The 25,433-nt window shown below is 41.0% G+C and overlaps 1 protein-coding gene across 1 annotated transcript in view; it reads right to left on the bottom strand.

Annotated features, from left to right (window-relative positions):
* The window catches only part of lhfpl7 (LHFPL tetraspan subfamily member 7), an 88,657-nt gene that overhangs the window by 57,799 nt on the left and 5,425 nt on the right, over nucleotides 1–25,433 (bottom strand). The window contains exon 3 of the mRNA XM_026327552.1: nucleotides 8,891–9,029. Coding sequence (XP_026183337.1) covers nucleotides 8,891–9,029 — 139 coding nt within the window. The remainder of the gene's footprint in view (nucleotides 1–8,890; nucleotides 9,030–25,433) is intronic.

Here is a 25,433-nt window from a genome sequence, read left to right as displayed (position 1 = left end):
TTTTTCAGCCTTTTGTTCCACAACTTGATTTTGACATACAGTATGTGTACAGGAATCCACAATCGGCTGGTCAGCATACATGTATGTACACGCCTTCACAAAATCCTCAGCTGAAGCATTTTAATTCTCTTAGTAGAGCAAACACATTAATTTCCCTCATGCAAATGAGAAAGTCATAAACACAAGCAAAGCAATAGCAATCGAGCAGCACTGCCTAATCAATCATGGTGCATGTGTGACAAGTACTCACAGTCTCAGCCCTTCATACTGCCTACAAAAACTAATTCCAAACTATACAGATGGCACAAACGAAAACATGACAACACAGCACAGGCTCTCACTCATCACCACACGCTCAAGAGCAGCCTCTGAGCAGAGGATCAATCACTGCATGAGAGGGAAGAGGACAGAACGACATAAGAGAAATGAAACTGAAAGGAAAACATGCATAAACACACAACACACCAACACTCATCCAAGTGTGTATTTACAGCTGAGGGCCCACTGCGGAGGACTAAAACAGCTGCAGTACGACAGACACAACAATGACTCATCCTGGCTGTTATTCTCATCAAACAGGCACTTGTGGGAATTCCTGGAAGACACACACACACACACACACACACTGTTAATTTGTATTACTGTGACTACAACAGATCCAGTCTGCTACTATGACATAGACATATGTCATATCTCATCCATCCATATATAATCTATACTGCTCATCCTGCAGTTGCAGGGGGGAGCTGAATCCCACCTGAGACTAAGCGAGAGACAGGATACATCTTTCACAGGGTTGACACATAGAGACAGACACACAGACACTCACATCCACACCTACAATCAACCTAACCTGCATATGTCTAGACTCTGGGAGGAGGTCAGCGTACCACAAAGACAGGACGTGGACTTGAACCCAGATAATTACTGCTGTGAGGCAACCACTGATGCCACACCATTAAACAGAGAGAAAACAGAGGGGCTCCAAGAGCTTCTGTGACTGGAAAGCACTAATTTCAGATTTGTTTTCTGACTGTAAACTATTTCCGACATGACAGCGTGCTATTAAGGTGTAAGGTATAAATGGTTCATATCCAGCCATCATCATTTGTCGCAGGTCTACCCTATTTCTTTCTTTTTGCACAGAGACTGTGCTAACTGCTGTTTGGCATACCAGTAAGAGTAAAACTACAGTAATACCTTCTTTTTGTACAGAAGGGTGAGGCAGAAAACTGGTATCAAACCGTCACCTTGAGTGGGTAGGGTAAAAGATGAGTAACATAATGTTAACACTTTCAGTGAAGCTAAGGAGAAGACATGCAGAGCAACACCAAGTAAGCAGGGATTACAAGATGGCAAACCTGCAGAGCTAAGAGAGACAAACACATCAACAGGCAATGGATTTCCTTAATTTCCTGGTCTCACCTGTGTAAAATCATTACAGAAATACATGAATTACATACAAGTGTTTTAAACCGCCGCACACAGCAGGAAGTCACAGGTCTCCTATAAACATCAGATGTTGGTTTCTGCAGTAAAGTGAGGAAACGGCCCTTAAGTGCAGGATTTGGCTTCCACCTCATCATCTCTGATGCAAGTTGCAAAATGAAAAAAGCAGAGAGGCCTTCAGAGGTGCAGGACTCATGTAATATGCATAGCCACTGCTTCTTTATGTGTGTTTGTGTGTGTGTGCCTGGTATTACTCACATCGTAGAGACAAAACTGGTTTAAACAGGACTCAGCTGTCCTCATGGGAATCAGGTTCTGGTCCCCTCCATGTAAATTATTGAATTTTAAGGTGACGATTTGGTCTCCAGGAAATGAATAGTAGTCAGTGTAAAGTTCCCACAAGAAATGAAAACAAATATATTTGAGGGTGTGTGTTTTTTAGTGTTTTCATGGCAGAATGACAGGGGAGCAGGAAGAGACGGAAGACAGAAGAAAAATAAATTCAGAAGATAGGTTAATTAATATTGTAAAAAAAAAAAACATTATCAGAGGAGAAATCTTTGAAACACACTGGTATTATTGCCTCATCACATTTGATGAGGAGGAAAATATCAAAGCACAAACTTTCAAAAAGCAAATTAAAGATAAAAATGATCTCAGATGGCTGCCTTAACACACAGTCTATAAGAGAACTCTTCTGTAAATAACATGAGGACAAGATGAAAATTCAACCTTTATTACAGTCCTGCTCTAATGGACTGGTAGGCCAATTACTGTGTTTTATTCTGAGCAATATATGAGCCAAGTGCTACTGTGCTCGTAATTACAGTAGACACCAGATTTGACCACTAAATGAGCTTAGCATATGCGAATACATACATACATACAGATATTAGGATGAGTTCAGCCATTTGGGTTTCCAGATAAGAGATGCTGCAATCCAAGAGCAGAACATACTAATAAACCAAACGTTTGCATGCTTGAAGATGCTTTGTCAAGTTTGCAAACTGACTAAGTAGTGTTTATCCACTAAATACTAAGAATTTCTCTGTAAATTTGCTGCTGTCCTGTTTAATTAATGAGATGCGACCAATCAGATGCAAATGTATAAAAAAGGAAAAACTGAAATATCACATTTACACAAGTATTCAGACTCTATGCAACAACATGAGAAAATTAGTTCAGGCACCTCCTATTTCTCTTGATTGTTGCTGAGATGCATCTACACCTTGATTGGAGTCCACCTGTGGTAAATTAAATTATATTTTTATTACATATCAGAGCAAAAACCAAACCATGAGGTCAAAGGACCTGCCTGCAGAGCTCAGAGACAGGATTGTTGCACTGGACTCCTGCTGCACTGAAGGTTCCCAGGATCACAGTGGCCTCCATAATACTCAAATGGAAGAAGGTTCACCTTCCAACATGACATCGACCCTAAGCACACAGCCAAGACAACACAGGAGTGGCTTAGGGACAACTGTCCTATAGTGGCCCAGTCGGAGCCCTGACTTGAACCCTGTTGAACATCTCTGGGGAGACCTAAAAATGTCGGTCCACCAACAGTCCCCATCCAACCTGACCGAACTTGAGAGGATTTGCAAAGAGGAATGGCAGAAAATCACCCAATCCACACGTGCAAAGCTTGTTAGATCAGACCCAAAAAGACTCGAGGCTGTAGTTGCTGCCTAAGGTGCTCCAACTAAGTACTGAGTAAAAGGTCTGAATACTTATGTAAATGTGATATTTGAGTTTTCCTGTTTAATAAATTTACAGACATTTCTATAATTCTGTTTTCACTTTGTCGTCATGTGGTACAGAGTGTAGATTATTGAGAAAAAAATTAATTTAAACAATTGTAGTATCAGGCTGCAACATAAGAAAATTGAAAAACGTGCAAAGGGTCTGAATAGTTTCTGAATGCACTGTATATAAAAGGTGACATACCTACATGCACAAATACTCTGACAAGACACACATCTGGTATTAGTGCTCAGTGCACTGTGAACGGCAAAGGAGAAGAGGTAACAACATCAGGATCACACTACATCTAACCCAGGTCACATGCCTTTAACACACACACACACACACACACAAAGAGAAAAAAAAATCATTGCAGGTATTCATGTGTAGACGCTAAATCGAATTTTCTGTCTCTGATTTCTTTGGGAGATTGGTAAGATTCTGTGGTGAACAAGTTCTTGCTGCAAAAAATGTACTTTTGAAGCATGCAACAGCCTCAAGCCAGCCAACTCATGATGAAACAGAATGAAATATCAGTAATCGACAGAAAACAAGAAAGAAAAAGAGGTTTGGGGCTCTGATTGTGATAAAGATGTACTAATGGGGAATGCTTTGCAAGAGGTGAGGAGCTAAGAGAAAAGAAAATGAAAGAAACTGGATGGAAGATAGAGGAGTGAGGGGTCAGAAAAGGGAGCATGGATTTACTACAGAGAAAAGTGGAAAACTGGACAGGAACGGCTACATTTTGTGCCTAGAGGCAGCTGGAAGGAGTTCAAAGATGGTAGAGATAATCAAACAATGTTTCAGTGATGTTTGCTCTCTAAGAAAAGTACTCTTAGTCTCAGACTTTGTCAAGGGCGACGCTCAGAATACTAATGGTGGTACGACTGATGGTCGTGCAGTGATGAAAGAAAAACTCACAAAGTGTAATTTAATTGTTGGAGGGATACGTTCTGCTAATAGAGTCTGCCACTCTAATCCAGCCTGATATGGAAAAACGTATTCATCTGTATCAGAGAAATGATTGACAGCTGGCGCAGGTACCATATGGGCTCTGGCAGCAACAGCAGAACTGAAATAACACAGCAGGTGCTTTGATCAAAGCAACTTCCTATTTTCATCACTATGCTTCAGAGGACATCTGCATAGCAGCTTTGCCCAAGGGAACGCTGACACAGCAGGCCAGGCTTCCTCAGCATCAGCACAGTGAAACTGGAGGGTGAATATGTTGGCAAGGGAACACACACACACACACACACAGGAATACACAGGAATACACACTCCCTTTCCATCGTCAAGCAGCCAGGGTCAGGAAAAAAAACACAAAACGACTCTCTGATGGAGATGCAGATAAGAGGGCACAGTTTCACAAGGATGCACAGGAGGAATCTTCAAAAGGAAATATTCATTGGGTACACTGGGTTGGATGGAGTTCAGCTGCAAATTAGAAACCCATTTTCAACCAGAAATTGCTCCACTGAGCAAATGATAACATTCCTTCACAGAATAATTTCCATTCATTCTGCTGTGACCACAAACGTCGTTCATTTATTGCAAAGCACAGCCAAAGTGGCACAGGTTGGATTGAAATACAGTCCTGAGGATGAAGTATAGGTCCTGTATAGCTCCGGTCACATTGTTGTGCTCACAGCTTGAAAAACTGCTGATTTCTGTGAGTTAAAGGGATTTCAATCGGATCTTGAAAGTTTGAAGAAAAACTAGAAAAATACCGCATCCTTTCGTAAAATAAAAATACCCACACATCATTTTGGCCTATAACTTTATAGTTATATATCTCAAAAACATCAAACATTTCTACCAACTTTACTTCTCAAAGTAAACCCAGATTTCACTTGTTGCTCTCCATTTACTGCTGAGTGACATACCTGTTCATTTATTTCTCCAAGTAATGAAAAACCACAAGCTGCTGCTGCTGCTCTAGACAGAGCCACACAAACATTGCAGACTGTAGAGGTAAGGAAAAAAAAAAAACACTCTGTGGTTCACATTTCTTTGAAGAGCAAGAAAACATAGCTTCAGGTGTATTCCTTTCAAATGTTCAACCCATGGAACTCCAGAAGAACATTTTGAAAAACCTTTTTTTGAACTTCAACGCTGCTCACTTGCAAGACAAATCAATAAAGAGAGAAAACAACATACAATCACTGTAGCGCATATAATCTTCAGGATATTTTTATGTAAGGACACAATGTAAATGAGCTCCATATGTTAGTTTGGCTACAACCCTGCAGGAAAACATCTGAGATTCAGCGTGTATGTGCAGTGAATGCTCCCTACACTCAGTGGTGTGTGACATGTCTTTAGTCATGAACAGATAACGGTGCTGTGACAATCTGCCTGAGCACTGTTGCACAACTAAACTCCAACACGGTCTTCAGCTTCTGTTTCTGGATCTGAGTAAAATGGACTGAAATCATAAGCAAGAATAAAGGTAACGCTGTTTTTCATTAACATGTTAGTTTGTCTGTCTGTGTGCACATCTTCTTCTAATCTCTGTCTCTCCACTCGCGCACATACACACACACACACACACACACACACACACACACCACCTGACCAAAGAGCTGTCCAATTCAATGGATCCTGACCACTAAAAAGAACAGGCCAATGAAATATGCATGGCAGGCTCTCCGCCTTAGCACACAGAAATGTTCTGCCTCCCTCTCTCGGAGTGTAAAACATTGATGGTGGCAGAGCTCTGTGGCTGAACCACTGGATGGAGCGCTGAGCTGAACCAGTAGAGGGTTAGCAAGTTCATATGTAATTTTGGACTTCCCCTACTGGGACCACCGGGCTGAGCTGACCAGAGCTGAGCAGTTTTACCTGGAAAAAGCCCAGCCCTCAACTGTGTGCGTGTGTTTGTACTGTATGTGTACACTGTATGTGTACATACTGTGTGAATGCATGCTTTAGAGAGAAAGATAATGATTGTCAGTCTGTCAGGGATGTCTGAGGAAACAGCTCAGTCATGAAGTCATTGGCAGCCACTAGCTCCCTTAATTATGGCTGAACAGGAATAGTGGAAAGAGTCAAAATCCTCAAGCGTCATAGAGAGTTTGTGTGAGCAAAATTTGCAACGTACAGTACATACATATTGTATCTACATAACATAAACACACAACCAGGGCAGTTGTACTGCTGTACTGAGCTGACTACCCAACAAATCTCATTTCATCTGGTGACATTTTCATTGTAAAATGTGAACTGTCCCTCTTGTTTCTTATCAGTGTGTGATTGTGTCATCTAACAAATTTCTAAGCCAATACTGGCCTAGTATCCAACTTGCACAAGTGTGATCTGGAAACTGCTGGGGGTTTTCAATAAAGTATGAGATGCTTTTTTTACATCGACACATACAGTACATAGATTCTTCAGTTAAAAAACAACAACACAAATTAGTTGAAGCAGAAAATTCTGTTGCAAAATCTTACTGGATGTTTAATCCTGCAAAAACTTATAAATACAACATACCAGAGTGCAACATTAGCTGTTTTTTAACTGTGTATATATATATATTTTTTTTTTCATTTTTAATATATTTTTATTGTAAATATGCTGTTGTTTTTTTTCTATTGTGCTCTCATTATTTTTTTTTTTTATCTTTTGCCATACTTGCTGCTGTGACAATGTAAATGTGGGACAAATAAAGGTATTTCTTATATTATCTTATCTTAAGCGGCGTTATATATGATGTTATATAGAACGTGTTTGTAGATCTACTGTCACCAGAATTGCAAGACTGAAGTTTTGAGTTCAGAGTGTTCAGTGCAAATAAACTGTCTACCCCATAAACCTGTGCCATTCATTTGTCTCCCTTGTCTTTCCAAGATACCGTAGAAAAAATAGGCATCAAACCAGGAGTCACTTCTGCCTGAAAAGGGGAAAAGAGACAAGCAGCTTCTCGTCAGCAGTTCATTTCACCCAATCTGCTAGAAAACACACACCTTTAAACACGATACAGATAATATGCAGACCACAAAGAAAACCATTGTTCTTAATCTGCTTGTTTCAGTTTATCAGCCCTCTTTGAAAGCACTCTCTCAACACACACACACGTACAAACTTGCAATTCTGGGAAAACAAACACTCCTCTGATCTGCCCTCCTCTGGGCTTTGTGGGCTCTCCGTCTATCTAGACAAGAGTCGACCTGGAAACGGAACAAAGGCCTGGCTCTTCATTTCACATTGTTATTTAGCAAAGCCTGTCGCCATGAAAGACACGCACACAACAGGATTTCACACAGTGAAGCGCACACACAGGAGGCTCAGTACTCTTGCTTTGCCACAGACGCCTTCTCATCTTCCCAAAGCCACACTGATTTGATTCTGAAGTCAGACAGAGAAGTATAAGAGTCAAGCTGTAAGCAGTAAGTGCCACTTTAAGCACATCGTTAACCATGCCCGGTGAAAGTTCCAGCTTTGTCAATAAAGATTTGACCTGCACAATGAATTCGGTCTCTAATTACACTTAGTTAAATGCCACATGCAGGGATTTAAATTAGCTACTCAATATGCTCAGTGATAGAGACTACGTAATTGCTACTGACACTAAACAAGTAAGAAAGGATAAAAAAAAAAATAATAAAAAAACAATTGAATGTTTGTGGCTTAGATGACCTGAACAATAAAACAGGCGAATGAAGTGACTTGATACTTACTATAGTAAAATGGCAGAAGAAGTGCTGGAAGAGATTCAGGCAGAAACAACAAAACCACGAAGCCGTACTGATCTGACTGAGCTGACATCAGCAGGCGAACACAATCACAGTGACCACTAACCTTTTCCCTGCTGTTTAGCACAGTCACCATTTTAGTTTGGTGTGTTACCATGCTAACATTTGCTTATCGGCTTTTAAAAATCATATTTTCATCTTGTTAAATTAGGGATTTGTTAAAGAGCCGTGTGCTTAAGCTGCCCTTTGACAGCTCTACACGCAGGATTATGTCATATTACCTTTAGCAGTGAAAATACGTAGTAGGAACACAGTGGTAATATAGTGGGAAATGGGAAGGTAAAAAAAATATATGTTGCTGTGACTAAAGCAGACATGAACCCTAACCTGGCATATAACAACAGAAAAATGCTTCACATCTGTACCAACTGCCATTAAAATGCTCCAGCGCACAAAGCAAGAGTGTGAAGGCCGGTACTGAGCAGTGACATGAGCCGTGGTGTATTATGGGTTTTTAAAGCCCAAGTGCTGACAAGACCACGCTTTGTTTACGAGACTACTTCTCTGTTTGAGTGAAAGCGGCAGCCTGATAAGTCACATGTAGCCCTGAACCAATGACCTGTGTTAAGGAGGCGTAATTGTCTTTTTACAGCAGGCTCTAAATCTATCCTCGCCTTCCCTTCACTGGTTCACCCCTACAAGTGCCATGCAGGCTCTGGTTGCCTAGCAGCAGCTATCCTCGAGTTGTTTCTTTTGTTTTTGTGTTTTTTTTTTGACTGATGGGCAACAAAGTCAGCTCCTTTTTATAGGTCTGGTAATAGGCAGAGCAATCAGCGGTTGTTGAGAGTGGCTCTAATGGTGAAAGGCAGGAAAGTGAAGAATGTCTTACAGTTAAGAGGCACATGGAGAGTGCAAAAGACTGTGCACTGCTGCAGAACTTTAGAAATTAGAAATATTCAACATATTAGCTGTTTGCGAGAAGGGTGTCAGCTATGTGTACCAACCTGCAGCCATCTGCATGTATCCAGCCAGGGTGCAGATCCTCCTCTCACATCCTCCACTGGGCAGGAAGATGGTGATGATGGCCAACAGAGAGCTGACAGCCAGCAGAGCGCAGCCTCCTGAGCACAGCACTGCGCTGGTCTGAAGAACACAAATACACACACAGAGCAATTCCATTTTAGTTTCACTGAAAGGAGACCAAACACAAACCTGAATAGCACCCATTCAGTTGCACATACATACAAAAAAAAAAAAAGCAAAAGAACATAAACACATGTAAATTGCATGTTTTCCTTGCAGTAGTTCTTCTGAATGTAAAGATTCATGATTCATTGCAATATTTGAAAACCCAAAAGTCAAATGTTTGTTCTCTGTTCAGGTCAGACCATGTAATCTCACAGTCGATCCTCCTCACAGGTTAATGGCTCTCTCAGCTGGAAAACAGCTCTCCACAGCCAAACAACAGCGACTGTCCCTATTGATTACATCCGCGATTATTCACACACACATGCTGCAAGCGTTCATTCATATTTTTCCTGTTGTGCTATGACTGCATCCATTTAACCATACTGGTAAATTTGTACAACATTCAGAATATGTAATTCTCCAGCTGTGAGGAAGTTACTTTACACTTTTTTGCCAGTGCTACATATTCACTCAAAGTTCGCTCTCTTCATCAAAATTGCCAGATTGGCCTCAAAGTGACATTGCAAAAGAAATGTGATTCTGAGACGTCTATTCTCAGTGCACCCAAATACCAAAAACTGGTTTCATGCTGCCTCATTTGAATGAGTCTCCCACCTGTTTGCACCTCTCCTCCCACCTGTACTCCATCCAGTCCGTGTTTGGCACCGGAATAACACACAGACAGGCAAAGTAAATTTCAAGGTCAGAAAAATGCAAAACAGACCACTGCTTGTGATGCGTTTCCCACAACCTGTGTGCCTTTGTGTTGTCTAATCTGTGCAGCCTCTCATTCTGACTCTTCAGCTTCAATAACTCTGCCACACATCCTCCTTGACTAATTTAAAATGTGTCCTTCTTGGACACAGTTAGAAAACAGTGCCACATTAATGATTAGTATGCAGGCAGGGGCAATCAGAGAGAAATGTCTAACATGCACAAGGGAATTACAGCCCTAAAACACGTGTCATTATGCATGTCCCTGATGTGACTGACGTGAATGAAGGGAGGATGAAAGCAGAGTGATTTCCATGCCTGACAGAAAATTTAATTAGCTTGTTCTGGGTGTTTGGCAGAAAAGCAGAGCAGAGCAGGGAAATACTGAAGTGCCCTTATGTTGGTGGCAATGATGATGATTATTCTTTTGACCTTTATTTGTCCAGGTTTGCTGAACATGTGTGGTCTTCTTCACCCACATATATAACCATTCCATATACGCACATTTACATCTAGGTTACAGATCAGCTCTTTGGTAACTGCGGAGAATTATGTCAATTGCACAAGGGCACTTTGGCCATAACATTTAAGCAAGGAATGAGCATGTGCAGAATAGGATCAACTCTTTCAGCAAAGTGATTTTATTGCTAGCCATTTTGAGAAAGGTTATAGGTTTAATTTGACTTAATTTATGATTTAGAGGTCATTATTATTCACCACAGTGAATGTTTCACAGTCCTTTAGCTGTACAGTGTCTGGTCACATTTTTGATGGCTGCTGAGCTAGTAACTAATAAAGCTGTGCTGAGTGGTGGTGAACCTCAGTATAAATTAATTTTAAAAAACTTTGTAATGTGTCCATGTGTTTTTAGTGCTAACTACTAGATATTGGCCATTCTCTCCATGACAAACTGAGACTTGAGCGTCATGGGGGCGGAAGAAACAAACTGATCACAACACTCATATCATCATTTTATTTTACTTCACATGGCGAAAATGTTAAATGATAAATGGATTGCACTTAAATGGACCAAGTGCTTTACAGTTTTGCCTTTTAATCTGCCATTCACACACTCACAGACAACAGAGGTGCCATGCAACGTGCTCGGCTCAGAGTTTAGTTCCTAATACATCCATGGTGTAGTGTCTTTTGGGTCACTTGATGAACTTAACTCTAAAAATCCACTCTCTTTTAGCTCTGTTTTTGGTCTCCATCAAAATAACAAGCCCTTTAGCTGCTAATGTACCAATATATTCACCAGGGATGAGTAAATTATGAAAAAAAACTGCATATTTTGGTATGTAGATTTTCAATATGAGTCACCCTTCACAGTGATCCATTGTTAACATAAAATATAGATTATAGCCACTTCAACATACCATAACAGAGACCTAACAATGAAATAAACATGCTGTTCATAAGTCCTCTTATTTCTCCTCCTGTCAGAGCTACTTTTTTAAAAATGTTTTAAACAATTACAAAAAGACACAGAAGCTGGAGAAATGCACTTCGAGATACAGAAAAGCCATTAACTTTAGTGGTCTTTGTTCTCCTTCCTCACTCACTAGAACAATATTCATGTATGCACAGTAATGTCTGCTTTCTCTCGACCGCTTGATCTTGGCGTGCCTTCTGGGCTCCCAGTGTGCCGCCTACCTCCCACCCTGATCTTCTCAATTCACTTTGACACATTAAAGGTACATCATGTGTCATATTGCAGTGAGGTGTTAGACAGGGACAACACAGCCATGTTCAGTGTGATAAAACAATAAAAGACCTCTTACAAGACACATCAGCTTAGACAAGTTCAATGATGATTAGCGACTAGAAAGTGAAAACTACATTTTTGCAAATGGCTGTAAATTTAAATATTTCCATATGTAAGCTTTAAATCTAATAGGTTTTGTATATTCTGTCCATTTTCCAGGCACTTAATTATCTCCAACAGTAATAGATTTATCCACATGACATTTTCTGTGTGCCATTTAAACACAGCCCAAGAGGCGTACAAAGGCCATTGCTACTCAGCTACAGAAAACAACCAACATTTCCATTAATGGTGTCCTAATCAATCAACTCCCAGCATTACGTCTGTCTGTGTGTGTGTGTGTGTGAGTGTGTGTGTTCAGATAAAACAAACTCATAATCGGCAGCAGTTTTACTTATAAACAGAAAAACTTCTTTCTTTGTCTTCAACAGTGTTTGTGCTGCTTGGAGCACAAGTTAATTTAGTAGAAAATGAGCCGCTAACAGCACTGGTCCTTTCAGTGATCATTCTAAATAGATTGTAATTATGTGTGAATAACTGGTTGAGCCACTGCAACAGCTGGAGTCAGAGAGAAAGCGGGGTGTGCTGAAATAGTGGAAAATTGTGAAGAGAAAAATATGTTTGTTGTTTTTTTTTTTAAGCAGGAGACAAAATGAGGCAGTCAGACTTGACTTAATCTCTTTGCCTTTCACTTTGATGCAGTTTGAGAACTCAAATTAGGAGGTAATCGTCTCAGGATATTGTGGTTTAAGGTATGCTGAAGCACAGAGACACCTCTTTTACAGCGCCACCATAATTGATACAGACAAATAACTATATAACACCATTTAATCCCACAATGCTAGCAAGGTAAGCAACACAAGTGCTGTTAAAACTGTAGGACTACCTGACTCAGGACCAGCTGCTTTGAGTAAGAAAGGCACAGTCTGAAGGTGACTTTTTTACTTCCAATTATATTAAGGAAGTCAGAGATTACACTGTACGGACCAGTGAAATTTCCCTGTCTCCTCATTTGGGAGTCACACATTGGAGATGGCAAGGAATGTCTCATTAAATGCACTTTGCCTTTCCAAGCCTGGACAGAATGGCTGAATATTTCAATGCAGGGCTGTGAAAAATTGAGAGTTTCTGCTCTTCAGAAGTACCAGGGAGAGGAGACAGTTAATGCTCATCACCGGCCCTTGACAGAAATAACCCCACCACTTTACAATCCAATGCCTCGCCTTTATGGAGGACAAGAGGTGAAGTGAGAGCATTGCAGATCCACCGATAACCAGACGTGACGAGTTTGTCGCATTGCTAAATGTGTGTAAGAGTGTGTGTGTGTGTGAAATTGTTTTAGTCTACATTGTAAATGTGGACAGGTCTCCCATATGCACACAACACTGTCTCATCTTCTATTTGCTTGCCTCAGCCCTGCCATCACTAATCAGCATTCGGCAGCATGAGAGCCCAGCGGTCAAACTGAAGCGCCAGCCTTGACATGTTCTGCTACTTGAAGCCCATTAGCACCATAATACAGCTCCCCAGAACATCTCTCTGAGCCACCAGAGGTGTTCCTGCTCCATCCACCTCACACACATACAGAATCAGCTGAAATTTGCCTGTAAACTATTTCCTTCCTCCTGTGCTCTTCCTCACTCGTAATGTCATCACCTTTCAGAGAAATGATAGGGATCCTTCTGTATCGCCCCCACTTCAATCCCTATATTCATATGAATGTGCTGAATAACACATCCGTCTTTCTCATTGATCTTCACTGGGAGGAGACCAGGAGAGAGAGTGTCGTAAGGATAAGCGGGCAAGTACGTGTATGTGTGTGTGTGTGTGTGTGTGTGTGTGTGTGTGTGTGTGTGTGTGTGTGTGTGAGAGACGGTCTTCTGAAGCTGCGTGTACAGAGTGAATACGAGATAGAGAGGAGATGACGGAGCTAGAGTAGCGGAGATTAATCACCTGACAAGTGGATGGAGTGTCCATTTGTGCCTTGGGGACAGGCTGCAGATAGGATGTGACATTCAGGAGCACTTAGGAGGACATGGGAACGCTAGCTGTTCACTCTCAAACGCACACAGGGACGCACATACAGAGGCACTCAGCGTTAGCATACAAACACATGTATATTCAGGGACAAATTCCTATTACTGCAACTCGTAAGGATATAAGGTTGTGACACAGTGTGAAATCCCTCAATCCCAGAGGGACTCATGCTGTGAGCAGTGATGACAGTCACCAGTTAGTGCCTTTCTTAAAATACTTTTAGTCTAGTAGGAAAACCCTCACATGTCATTTTCCTTAATTTCATGGTGTCAAGGTAAGGTAAGTAGCTTTTTAATATCATTGTGTAGCTTCTTTAATTATTATTAATTAGTAATGATCAGAAATGATCAAAAATCTGTGCTCTTTGGGATCAGAACATTGCAGAACATTTTAGAAGTCTAACAAAGTCAAATTTCTACATTAATCTCACCATATGGGCTCATGTACTGCAGCTGCTTTAGCCTCATGCTACTTTATCCCTGATGCTTGTTCTGCCAAATGCCACACAGACGGTACACGTCCTGCAGAGGGACATAGTGTAAATATTTTTACCATTGTCTTGAAATAACCTCTAACACAAACTTCCATTCTGTTTGGGTCATGGATTGTGACATTTCTTTTATTGCTTAAGTGTAAGTCTCTAAATATGTGCCCCATAAGAGCCAGGTCACAGTAGCATGAGAAAATCCCTTACTGTCATCAGACATACAGTTTCTTCCAGGATGCTCCTTTGATGCAGCGCGGTGCCTTAATGTGGTGTTCTCTGGTGTCTTGTCAAATGAAAACAAATTGAGAATCTCTTGTACAGACAAGGTTGCTGTGTTCACATGCACAGCTGTGACAGCTGAATGAAAGAGCAGGAATGCTCATGCAGGAAACACATCGCACTCGTGAAACGTGCACACCTTTGTAATGTACTTTCTGAGGCGTGTAATATATGCAGCATTCAGGGCTGTTTGATTTGGATCACAGTTCAGGAAGTTGGTTGAGAGTAACCAGAGGAACCGTTGACACCATCGCAACCTGTCATTTCTAGTCTTTCTCCAACTGCGCTCGGGTAGAGTGTATTTACCAACCACTCACAGCTTTGTTGTGTTTGGATCTGAAACAGAAACTGCATTGTGTATGAACATCCTTCCAGGCTCTGTCTACACAACCTATTGTGGAATACAAACTGCCCCGAGACACTACATTCACCCCATATGAACTGCTTGTACATAATTTGATTAACTGCACATTAATTTGCACCTCTGAAGTACGACATAAACTATGGGGGGCCCTTCATTACCTAATCTTAAGGCTGTTAAGCTGTACTCAAAAAACACCCTTGAATTAGCTCCTAACAGTCCACTTTAGGAGAAACTCAGAAATACAGGGTATGTCAGCCAAAACTGATAAACTCCTGTCAGTAATTTGGAAAAAAGGACTGTCCCCATCCAATGGAATATACCGATCAAAGGATGAAAAGGATGCTAGACAAGCCAGTACTTTACTTTGTATGACAGTTAAAAAAGATCTAAACATCTTAAATAAAATCTTTCCATTCTATTTTAATTTATTTTAATATGATTTGTGCATTCATATCTTGTGTTTTACAGGGATTTTCCCCTTTGTGATCTTCTGTGAATACAGCTGCTGGTTTTGCACGGAGGTGCTGTCAGAATCTAGCTTTTAAAATGTATTTTCAAAACTGTGTTTAATAATACTGCTCCAAAGTAACTGACACACAGAAAACCCAGAGCCAGGAAGTATTACTCCAGCATAGGATTACTGGTTGGTTTCAGGTGTACAAAGATGTATTATATAGTTTGTGTCAGTAGGGGCTCAACAAATTTAGCAGGTTAATCCAGCCATGCTCACGGCACTCCAGAGTAACTATCCTGATTCCAGTTTGTCCAGATCTGCAGACAGCTCCCTCCCTGCCAGGCTGCTAACTGCCACCTGCTGCACCACCTGGAGACCAGAGGGACTTCACTCTCACTTCAGGGCTCCAGGGTGATAAATAAACTCAACCTATACTTGATCAATGAGCCAAAGCTACACCATGACCTGTTGCTATGAATAACTCACTGTGTTTTCACTTATAGCAGCCACTGCAATGTCTCCTATGGAAATTAGCCCTGTGATTCAGTCAACTGTGAGTTGATTATAGCTGGTCACTGTGCAAATGCCCTTAATCAGAAATGTATGTGCAGACTGTGTAACTGTTTTACTGTTACCCTTTACTGTTAACTTGTTAGGGATCAGGCACTAATGTAGGTTTACTGATTAGCCATTTGTCATTATTCTGCAGGTTCTGAAGTCTACTCTCTGTTTGTTGCTATTTCTGTCTGTATCGGGTCTTCTTTTATGATTTTCAACATAGATTCTGCTGTTGCAACAATGCAGTTTCCCCATAGAGCTCATTAAAGTTTCTTTCATATCTTATCTGCTTTTAAACGAACTGTGCAGGCACAGTAACTGTGATGTGAAGGGCATGCAGAAACATTACAGGGCTGTTTACTGGTGGTGTTTAAAGGTAAAATTGCAGCCTAAATGTTTCCAGACCAACAAAAGGGAAAATGAGACCAATGATTACTCCTCAGAGAAATTACAAAAGCTTTCTGCACAGTAAAATCCATTATGTTCTATCATATTCTCCATTTCAAACAGACATTTAGAATAAGATTTATTTCATACTATGAATAGACACTGGATAAATATAAACTGCCTGAGGTACCTGCAAACCTGCCAAAAAACTTCAGTGAGACTGTGGTCCCAGAACTGCTGGAAGAATACATAAACCAGAGCTCTAGTTTCACATCAGCTGCGGTGCAGGAATGGGAAATAGATGCACGCTAGTATCGTCCCAAAGGAGAATCATCTTTATGAAACCCTCAGGTAGAGCAGCACCAACAATGACTCATATAGAGGAGACAGTTATGGAGGGCTATAGGACACAGACAAAAGCTTCTATTTTAGGCACATTGTTCTGAGAGAAACACCTTCCTTTTAAAACAACATAAAGCACTGTGGTCCTGCAGTTCCACTGATCCATATCAAAATAAACACTGAAAATCAAAAGCTAGAAAAACTGAAAGTGACAGGTAACCTCCCTCCATGAATTACTGATGATGATGATGATGATGACGACGACGATAATGATGATGAGGCCTTAAAGGGTTTTCTTTATGCTGTAATCGATAATTGTAGGAGCCCGGTTGGCATTGCTGAGCACCACCTGCCCACACACACACACACACACACACACTGCAGCAGTAAATGGCCAGTTCCTACTGTTCTCCCACAGTGCAGAGATTAGAGCAGGAGGCTTATCCAGAGCTGATATTCATAGCTAAACCTGACCAAAGCCAAGCATTTGCAGAGCTTCTGTATCCTCCAAGCTACAGCCTCAGATCTGAGTCCGATTCTACCTTGGGGCAATGCATCCAAATAGCAACCAGCTACACAAAAGTCTTTTATCCTGCTTCTCTTTATTTTTCTCTGCTCTTGATTAACAGGATGCTGATGTCCTGGGGGCGAGGGAAAGGGATGAAGGGGCGTACAGTGCTTCTCTCCATCACTCCCCCTTGTTCATAGTAGATCACAAAAATGGATAAGATCAGATAGAAAGCTCAAATAACTGAAATAAAATGTACAGGATGCCTCACAAGCTGGTTTAATGATGACATCCTCAGAAGCATGCCAGAGGTTTTTATTCAGCCTGTATAATAGGCTGCTGGTGGTGGGGGCTGATGGGTAGTCAAAAGAGGAACCCCAGGCAAAGTTTCTCCTTTCTCTTCTCTTTCAATAGATAGTGTAATTGAATTATAGTGCAAGTGATACTTTTGTATCCGACCTCTCCTCCTCCACTCTTCCCCATGTGAGTCTCTTCAAAAGATACCAGCTATTGAATTTGTCTTGTTTTGTTTCTTGGCTTTGAAACCAAATGCTAATAAAAATGGCTGAAAAGCATAATGTTAAAATTTGTAATGAAGTGGGAGAGGTGGTAACTGTTAATCAGCAGATTCGCTCATTAGAACGAATGTAAGTTTGGCATCCCAACAAACAGCAGAGCTTAATTAATGTGCAAAGAGGCCCGGTTCAGAATTACAGTTGATCTTTTTTACATCAAAAACTAGAGCACTGCAGAAGAGGGAGAGGGAGATCTGAGGGAGAAGCTGTGAGTGTGAGGGAGGGAGGAGCCCTCTGCCTTTTCAAAGTGAAAGAGAAATACTGTACTCCGGCACGCTGGTATAATCGCACTACAGTAAGGCTGCGTTTGTAGGTGTCTCACTTAGCCCTATTTGCAGGTAAACACAATGCATAATGAGTCAAGTCTTACCAATAAACCGCATCCACAGACTTACTGTCACAACTAAGAAAAAAAATGTGAGAAGCATGAAAACTCCACATTTATCTTTTTCTGTAAACTTTAGAATCTGTGCTGTAAACCGAACGCAAATTTGCAATTTCACAAATTCCAGCACCATTCTTATATATAAGATTTTATAGGCCTGCTTTAATATGCTATTATATAATTCAAAATTATATAGTCATGATTTTATATGAGAATAAACAAAGAAAGAGAGCTGTCAGTGTAGTCATTACAATGTAATTTTAATCATGCACACCCACTAAGACCAAATTTTCTGAAAAATATGCCTGCAATTAAAAGAATACATTTTGGAAAATAATTTTGACAAATAAGTATCTAATGTGAATATTTTAGGGCAGCGCTCACAGCAAGAAGGTTCCTGGCTCAAAACCCATCAGGGACCTTTCTGTGTGGAGTCTGCATGTTCTCCCTGTGCTTGTGTGGGTTTTCTCCAGGTACTCTGGTTTCCTCCCACAGTCCAAAAACATGTATGTCAGGTTGATTGGTGACTCTAAATTGCCCATAGGAGTGAGTGTGAGTGTGTGAGGTTGTTTGTCTCTATGTGGCCCTGTGATGGACTGGTGACCTGTCCAGGGTGTACCCCTGCCTTTCACCTGAGAGAGAGCTGGGATAGGCTCCAGCAGATCCCTGTGACCCTAAAGAGCAATATAGATAATGGATGAATGGGAACTTTTTATCCACTCACCCCAACCGGTCGAGGCAGATGGCCACCCAATCTGAGTCCAGTTCTGCTGGAGGTGTCTTTTGTTAAAGCAGGTTTTTCCTCTCCACTTGTTGGTTTTCTATGTAAAGTGCCTTGAGAGGATTGTATTGTGATTACAAATAAAATGAATTGAAATGAACATCCAGTTAGCTTAGCTTAGCAATATGGATGTAAACAGCTAGCCTGGCTGTCTCTTTTAAATTTACGCCTTATATACCATTTATAGCAGCCTTGATACTGGGACCAGGCTACATCTCTTATTAAAATGTGACACATCTGGCTCTCCAAAGCTTTCCAAAAGGACAGCAGTATTGCATTGTTGTCCTTCATTTACACTGCATTTCATTTACATTGACTCGTTATTGTAAGTCTGTTTTTAAATTTTATCCTAATAATATAATGTTTTCAGGCTAGACATCACAGTCTAGATAAATTCAGCTACATTAAAACAACAGTGCTGCTGCCATGTTGCCAGAAAACCATCACACAGCATTAGAGTGTAAAAAAGGGAAAGATTAATATCCTGAGAAATATTTATTTAGAAAATAGTGTGAAAGTGATTTAGTCTGTGTTTTGTAGAGAAGATAATCTTTTGCCAATAACAATCCAGTTTGCACCAGATTTGTGAGTTTGCAGAAAAGGAGGTAATTGAAATGTCATATATATGGATCTGGAAAATTTGTTTTGCTTTCAATTACAGACCGACTCCCAGTTTAAAAACATCAGTTTGATTGTGGTACAAATTCTAACGTATATAGGATGTTCAGCCTCCTGCACCTGTAATAGGAAAGTTGGAAGCTGAACATGTGGGCTTCAGTCAATCTCTCACACACACAAAAACTCACACAACCCAGCTTGCTCTTGCATTTATGCATGATCTGCACTACTGCTGGTCCCAAGTGCACATTTCATAATTCATGCATACTGTACTGTAGCAACTGGAAATGCTACTATCTCTGCCTCCACCACTCTGCTTCATTTCAGCAGTAAGTCAGACTGATCCATGTAACAGATGTTAGCAAACTCCCCATCCCCAAAAATGGACACGTACATATACAGTGATGTTCAAAGTTCTTTAGTAGTAAACCTTCTTAGTTTTTTTTTTCTCACTAATAAAGAAGTTGATTCCCACAGGGCTAAAAAATAAAGTGTGTTACCAGGTTTTGATCAGAGTTGCATCAGTCTGCAATATAGCATCATCGTCATGGTAGAAAGACCAGCTGTTGCATATTAAGGAGCACAGAGTCTGGTCTGTTGGGGATCAGGGTGAGAATGACGTAACTGGACAAAACCATGTTGCTGATCTGCTCCATCTTACATGATGACAGTATCATTACACAGCAGGTAACTAATTAAGCTCAGTTTTCACTGATGACTGTCAAGTGAGCTCAGCTTGTGTTTAACCATTAAATGTGTTTTCTTTAATGAGAACTCATTACATAACTCTGGAGATTTCATTTGCAAAGTAACCAACCTGCTCCTGTGGTTTAGAAAGGAGTTTTACAGGAATAATGTGGATCTGAACTGATCAACTGGAAGCTACTTTTTTTTTTTAAATAATTACCAAATGACACACACTTCTGCATTTATAAACACAAAGTCTTAAAATTAGAAATCCAGATCTTTATCTGATATTACACTGATGCAGAAATTGACTTACTAAATTACTTTGTTGTACATCTGCCTTTACCCATATCCTGCTGCATGCTCTCATCTTGTCTTTCCGCTCTGTAGAGCTGTGCACTAGCACAGCAGCAGCAATTCTTCACTTTGCAGAGGAGGAAATTAGATTTTTAGTGAGGAATATTTTTACCTCCTCAGCTTGTTTTAGCAGAAAATAAAGTGTGATGTAATAATGAAAAGAACAGCATTCAGTTATAGTAATACCTACTGTTGTCCATTTTTAAAAGCATAAGGGATAGAAAACTACAGAAAGATCAGATAATCTCATTAGATGTTGTACTTCCCTAAAGCTAAACAGAAACACTGGCAATTTATGTCCCAACCAGTGGCTATTTTTCTAATATCTGACATTTCTAAATTGCCTGAGAGCTTATAACAGTAAGATATGGAAAAGCTGAAATTCAGTGACATTTCCTTTTATGTAACACCAAAAAAACATCTACACACTGGGACTTGTGGATTTTCTTCTCTGAAGCTGCACAACTCACTTTGGGATTCGGCAGACATGTTATGTTTGGAAGCTTGGCTGGATCCCAGGAGCTTTATGTTCTAATGTTGCAGGCCTTGCAACAGTAGAGAAAAAGTGGAGTGGTAACACTAAATCAAGACAACAAGAAAAAAAAAAAAAATACAGTTGAGTTCATCAAACCACTAAAAATGTTCACTAGCATCATTTCCTTTACAGAATGTCAGCTCAAAGAAGTGAAGCAGACGTGGATTGAACATATTAAAATGTTGTTCTGTGACCTTTGTGCTTCGACTGTCGATGGAGACTGGTTTACATGGCTACAACCAGCTTCTGTGCATCAAGCCAAGTGAGCCATCATTTATGTTAAAAAATGGAGAAAGGCACCCTGTTAAATCAATACATAAACTACCCGCAGGATCCACAGTGTAGGCAATGGAAGTGACAGGTCGCTTAACAAATGGACGACAGCCTCCCAGAGCCCGCTGACTCAGCAGTACGTCAGTGGAGGAAACACTGCCCCCCCCCCCATATCAGTCAGTCCAGCTCACTGTGTCTACCTGGGAACTGCTGATCAGAGACTCTTAAATATCACCAAAGCAAAAAGTATAATTCATAAGAGAGATAAACACTCATGCTGTCAATGCATGTGCTGCTACTGGGAATTCAGCCAGTATCTGAATAAACATCCCCTGACTGCTGGTGCATTATATCATATTTTTGACCATCAGTATTTTTGAAGGTGCACATCAACACAGTCAGTGTTTTGGTGCACCCACTGCTTTGTGAATATCAAATATCAAGATATAAAAAGGAGCAGAAAATGATCACACACCGCAGGTAATGTTCATCCGTCAAAGCTGATGAGACCATAAATCCTTCTCCTCTTCAGTCCAACTGATTTCCTCTCTATTTCATCTAGATGGGTATAAAATGCAGATCAACATGTTCCCCCCTCCTCTCTCCTCCTCCTCATCTCTCACTTGCCACCTGTTCTATCCATCATCTGGACAGCTGTTCCTTTGCACTTTCCATTCCGCCCCTGTCTGCAGCAGTGACCTCTTGACCCCTGCTGCGCCAGTCGACACACTCCCTCTACAGCGTCCGACGCACGCTCTCCAAAGTCTTACAACTGCAAAGCAGGGACAAAACCTACCCACGCAGAGGATTTAATTTGCCATGAGGTATAGAGCAGATCCTGGCTGGAGGCAGAGAAGTAGTTAAGACCTAAAATATTAATATGTAGTTTTTTCTTCTCTGAGTATTCTATTTTTGAATCGTGGAAAAACCTTTAAAACATTTAGTGGGCGACTGCTGCTCAGGTGGTAGAGCGGCTCAGCCATTATTGTAAGGTCAGTCTCCACCTCCACATGTCAAAGCGTCCTTGAGCAAGATGATGACTGCCATAATAATCCCAATGTGTGCAGGTAAAAAAAAAAAAAAAAAAAAAAAAAAAAAAAAGGTGCTGCTTTCGACAGAAGCAACCGCCAAGTCACTGTAATATGTTTTTAAATCACAAGCCACAGTTGCTCTCTACAGCGAGCTTTGCAGCAGCCAGGCAGCCAACCAAACGTCTTTCTGGGTCCCATTTTTCCTCCCTGTGTAACTGAGTTTTCCAGATTAGAATCTGATGACTTCAAAATGGGACTTTTTTTCTACACAGCTTTAAAATGTGTCTGGAACATTATTGTTCTCCAGACGCTGTACTTCAGCACCTTCAATTCAAAATAAATAACAGAGCATTTTAAGTGCTGAGTGTCAACTTTAATTTCAGGAGGTCTACATCGAAATCAAAAGAACAGGTCATCAGTCAGACGTGGTGCTGGTTCTAACACAGCCCGGACATGTGTGGTTGCCAGAGGATCTGGGCCACTGGCATTTATGGATGATTTTGCTGCTAATGGAAGCAACAGGATGAATGCAGAGGTTTACAGGAGCTTTCTGTGTGCTCAGATTCAGACAAGTGCATCAAATCTCACAGTCCCTGCAGAACTGTAAAGCATAAGAATAGACATTTATCAGAAACTATATGTTGTCATGCAAAAACTACCAAATGGATGTGCAGAGATGGACTGAGTGAATTTGGTTGTTTTATGGATTAAAACCGTCTTCTGATCAGCAGCCAACTGAGATGTCACAGCATGCTTGAAGGCAGCAGCATGGAGAGCTTTGATAAAAGTCCCTGTTTGCAACTATACTTCCACATAATAATATAACTCAATCAAAAATAATTAATATCAGTAAAGAGACTGATTTCTCACTAATGTGAATTTAATTTCACAACAGGTATCATGTCGCTGTATGCAAATAATGTCCTGACTGAAACCAGCTGCCTAAATTAAAGAAAATCAGCTTGAAAACTCATGCTGTGCTTTTAACAATGGATTGCAGGTATATTAAGAATGAGTCATTTGCACCTATGCTGCAATAAACAAATTAACACTAAATACCAGCCTAACATATCAGCATAGCACATACTTCTAACCCATCCCAATGGACTGTTATCAAATTGCCTTATATGACTATAAACACAGGGGGAGTTTGGAAGGGGTTTTAGCTGAAACAAGACAAATTGTTGCTTGTGAAGGACTAAAAACGAGAATTGGGATGCCATCCAAATGGTTCATTCATTCCCAAATCTATCACTGTAAAATGCACCTCTGTATAAACACTGCCTACCATTAATTTTCTCAGCAGACAGTGGCCTTGAAGTAAATATGCGCTGTATGATAATAAGCCAGCACAACACATTTCATGCAACACTAGCTGTCAAAGCACTAAACATCTATCCATCTTTCCTGTTCCAGCACTTTGCTGCTCCTGCTCTTGTGTTTTTTGCAGTTAGTCTATTTATGTACATGGAATTACTCAAGATGAACCAAATACAAAATACTGCAAATTTATACCTGGGCAGCAGCTGTAGGCTTTTTTTTGGGCAGCAAACCACCAGCAGCAAAAAAAAAAAAAAGATGTGTAGCTCTGCTCCAAACCAGCCACCTGCAAAACAGCTCAGTGGAAGAGATGGTAGTAAAACACAACTCCTGACCTCCCCTTTCCATACACTTCGCTCTTTTCTTTGTTTCCTTTCTCTCTGGTTGCAGTGTGCAGTGAACAAGATGCTGGGCTAAAGGTCATGGGGAACCAGAGTGGGGAAATAGGCTGAGGTGGGCTCAGCATCATTACAGGTGGATTTCCTGTTATGATACCAGCTGAAAGGAAACTCTGTTCCATTTATTACTGTGAGTGTGAAAGTGGATGATGGCTGCTTTGTGCTGTGGGTGGGGGCAGTTCGCTCTGGCGCTGAGTTTGAGTGGATTAACTTGTTTTAGCATATGCGATCTCTTATAGGTGGGGCTTTTTCAGAGGGTATCAGCAGGGCTTTTATTGAAATAACTCACCGGGTTTACTTCTACTCTTCCTCTCCGCTCCACAACGTCCCTCAGCCTTCCCTCCCCCGAACCACCACTTACTGCATCAGTGCTGACATGGACAGCCACCGTACATCACATCAGTGTCACTTCTGATCCCACTCTGATGATGGAAGGATATTGTGTGTGTGTGTATGTGTGTGTGTGTGTGTATGCGTGTCACCCTACCTCTTCTCATCTCACTCTGTGCATGCGAAAAAATGGAATACATGGGTGTAAGGGTGTGCCACATCACTTTGTGAGCTGTAAAAAAATACTTGTGTGTGGTAAATGTGCGTCTGTGGAAAGCAGTGTAGTGAAGCTCTAAGAAGAATGAGGTCGGCAGGAAAAAGCAGCCAAACAAGTCTGCCTTTTGTCTCTCACGCACGCTGGGCAGTGGTGCCCCCACAGGAGAAGCAGGAATACATCATGTGCATTAGACCCCATAACATCATTTATAACAGTCCGAGACACTTCCATACAAATGGCTTTCACCACAGAGGTTCACCATTAGCATTAAAGGAGAGAAGCTGTGAGAGGCAGGGAGGGGAGAGAGCAGCTTTACTGCCACAGTAAATCTAAGGAGCGGCTCAAGCCTGCATCAAGGACAAAATGACGGCTTTCTGTTCAGTGGAGATTTCACAGCCCTCTGCAAGTCTGTTGAGCTGCTGTATTTGTCAGAAAGTGGCAGGGAATATATTGAGTCCCTCAGGAAAATGTGTGCGCGCGCCATTGGACCTTCTGGCCCCTGCAGTGGAGGTCGACTCACAGAGCAGACCCACCATTTGTCTCTCCCGTTGTTCAGACAGATAAAGACCAGACCTTGTCCATCATTCTGTTATTAGGGAACACACAGCCCGGTCAAACCCTGCCTGGACCTGCTTTCCTCTGAACACATACCATCATGCTCTGCTTGTCTTTCCTGGTTAAAGAAAAATACTTAATAATGCCACATTCTCATCATTGATCCCGCTGGAACTGATGTTTCTTCCTGGACTGAAATTATACTATTAAAAAATATGTTATGAAAAAAATGATATGGCAGAAATCGTTACTGTGTACACTGATATAAACTATATCATTGTAACTGTATCACAATGTGCAGGTTAATAAAGGCCTGACACAGAGACAGAAGTGTTTTTTGATATAAGTACACAGGAAATTTGAAAAGATGAGGAAAAAAAACCCTGCTCTCCCCAAAAA

The sequence above is a fragment of the Mastacembelus armatus genome, chromosome 14 (assembly GCF_900324485.2).
Source record: "Mastacembelus armatus chromosome 14, fMasArm1.2, whole genome shotgun sequence".
Taxonomy (NCBI): domain Eukaryota; kingdom Metazoa; phylum Chordata; class Actinopteri; order Synbranchiformes; family Mastacembelidae; genus Mastacembelus; species Mastacembelus armatus.
This window is presented reverse-complemented; position numbering and strand designations above follow the sequence as displayed.